Source organism: Poromitra crassiceps (genome assembly GCF_964638095.1).
Source record: "Poromitra crassiceps genome assembly, chromosome: 18".
Taxonomy (NCBI): domain Eukaryota; kingdom Metazoa; phylum Chordata; class Actinopteri; order Beryciformes; family Melamphaidae; genus Poromitra; species Poromitra crassiceps.
Window position 1 is genome coordinate 29,621,570 of NC_139636.1, and position 2,500 is coordinate 29,624,069.

Genomic DNA, 2,500 nt, shown 5'->3' on the forward strand with positions numbered 1-2,500 from the left:
CAGCATGCTAACACACTCTCTCACCATGTATCAACCCTGTTTGAGCAGCATGCTAACACACTCTCTCACCATGTATCGTCGCCTATGGTTGAGGCTGCCGTTGAGCGTCTTCAGTGCTGTGCACAGGCCAGGTGGGGTGGGGGTCGTTAGAACAGGCACGAGCAGCAACAGGCCTGTAGGAGGTGACAACAACAGCAGGAGATTAATGTCATTTTGTACATATAGAGTGAAATGTTGAGCACATTATAAAAAGGTATTATTTTGATTATATTAAAGGTATAATCTTTCTTCTTAAAATGTAAATATTTTATACCGTGCGACCAAGTGCGGCAGTGGGAAAGCAATCTCAATCTCTTAGTATTCTTACTAAATTAATTTACAACGGGAGAACATACTTCTGAGTTCCTCATATAGTTTGTATTCACCACTGCAATCAGTCAGCCAGAGAGCTGATGTCACAATCAGTCAGCCAGAGAGCTGATGTTACAATCAGTCAGCCAGAGAGCTGATGTCACAATCAGTCAGCCAGAGAGAGCTGATGTCACAGTCAGCCAGAGAGAGCTGATGTCGAATCAGTCAGCCAGAGAGAGCTGATGTTACAATCAGATGAACTGATCATTCATATGGCCTGTATGTCACTGCCATAAATGCATGGGACTGAATCGGTTTCATTGTGTTTGCTCATCTGCCTGCCTGTCTATATACCGTATCTAGCTAATGATTTTTCCTCCGCTATGCATTACTGCCTCGACACAAGTTCATTCACTGGTTACACCGTATCGTTTTTCATGTCTGATCATAAAGACGCGCTGTGTTTGATTTACAAGTCAGTCAACCTTTTTTATTAGACGACTAACAAGCACTGCGGAAGTTTGCGATATCAAAAGGCCCACATGATCAAAATGTACCTGCCCACTTTACTAGATCTGACCGCCAGTGTGTGTGTGGAGTCAGTGTACTGTGGAACTAAAGAAACACACTCCCAGGCAGCCTGGATGAGCTCTGTACGGCCGCACACAGCTACACTTCATTCACACTAACGTTTTGACAGGTGGACCCACACCACACCCTCCTTGGCAGGACTTTGTCTTTGGAAGGATTCCATCATTGGTACCTGTGCCAGAAGATCAAGCTCCAATGTCACTTAATGACAGGCCTCTGGCACTTCCTGTTTGATGAAATCATTTGAGAAGATTGTGAAGGATGTGCTTCTGAACACAGCTCAGCTACATCTGGATTAGGGGTGTCAAAAATAATCGATTATAAGATGCATCGCGATGCGGACGTGCACGATTCTGCATCGATTAACAAATATCAAAAATCGATTATTAAAAAAAAGAAAAGATTATAATCAAATAAAATAGAATGTAAGTACATGCAGTTGTTTATTTTAATTATGGATTATAATACAATGCAATTCCAAATGCACTTTTATTTTAAAAGTAGCCACACAGTGAGAAAAAAAAAAGTGAGAAAAAATAAATCATGTATTGCGGAAAAAGTGATGCATCGATTTAAGATGCATCGCGATGCATCGTGATGCATCGTTTAATCGAATCGAATCGAATCGTTGACAGATGAATTGTAATCGAATCGAATCGTGAGGCCAGTGAAGATTCACAGCCCTAATCTGGATGTGCTCCAAAGTCAGGCAGGGTGTTGACGATGCGACAGGCACGCTATTATTAACCCATTGATACCTGATGCAGCATTTGTGTGTATATCCCTCATTTGTGTGCGTGTCCCTTTAAGACCGCGAACCGCGTTAACGCGGTTCGCGGCCTTAAAGGGACACGCACACAAATGCTGCATCAGGTATCAATGGGTTAAACACCAAGAGAGGGTTTAAACACAGAGAGGGCGTGCTACTGTGCTTACTCACTCACTTCCCTGAGATGGCCCGCTGCATCGCAGTGATGAAATATGCTGCCAGGCCAGAGCGACCACATGGCTCTTTGGCATTTATTGGGCATCGGCGACATGGACAAGACTCGTTAGCAAAACAAATTCATTGCTGATTTTGATATTTTGATAGGATTTGTTGATGGTGAGATTGAAATGCATTAGAAACACCAGCCGTATCCTTTATACAGCACGACAACACCCTCACTGCTGTGATGGAAAAATAAAATCAGCGTTTGCGCGCAAAAAAAGATGCAAAAAAAGATTCTCGCAAAAAACAAAACAAAAATCAAAGTGCAAAGTGCCTTTGCTGCTACAACTCCATCCTATAGGGCAAACACTGGAATTATATATTTTGAAAAGACTAACAACTATGAACAAGCCCAGCATTTGTGTCCTGGCTGTGTGTGTGTCTGTGTGGTGTGTGTGTGTGTGTGTGTGTGTGTGTGTGTGTGTGTGTGTGTGTGTGTGTGTGTGTGTGTGTGTGTGTGTGTGTGTGTGTGTGTGTGTGTGTGTGTGTGTGTGTGTGTGTGTGTGTGTGTGTGTGTGTGTGTGTGTGTGTGTGCAAAGACATTCATCTGGTACCGTACAGATGCAG

General features: G+C 43.2%; 1 protein-coding gene across 1 annotated transcript in view; it reads right to left on the bottom strand.

Annotated features, from left to right (window-relative positions):
• il34 (interleukin 34) overlaps nt 1-2,500 on the bottom strand; it is a gene marked incomplete at its 5' end in the record, with an annotated part of 17,427 nt that overhangs the window by 14,830 nt on the left and 97 nt on the right. The window contains one exon of the mRNA XM_083654815.1: nt 70-173. Within this exon, the coding sequence (XP_083510941.1) occupies nt 70-173 (104 nt within the window). The remainder of the gene's footprint in view (nt 1-69; nt 174-2,500) is intronic.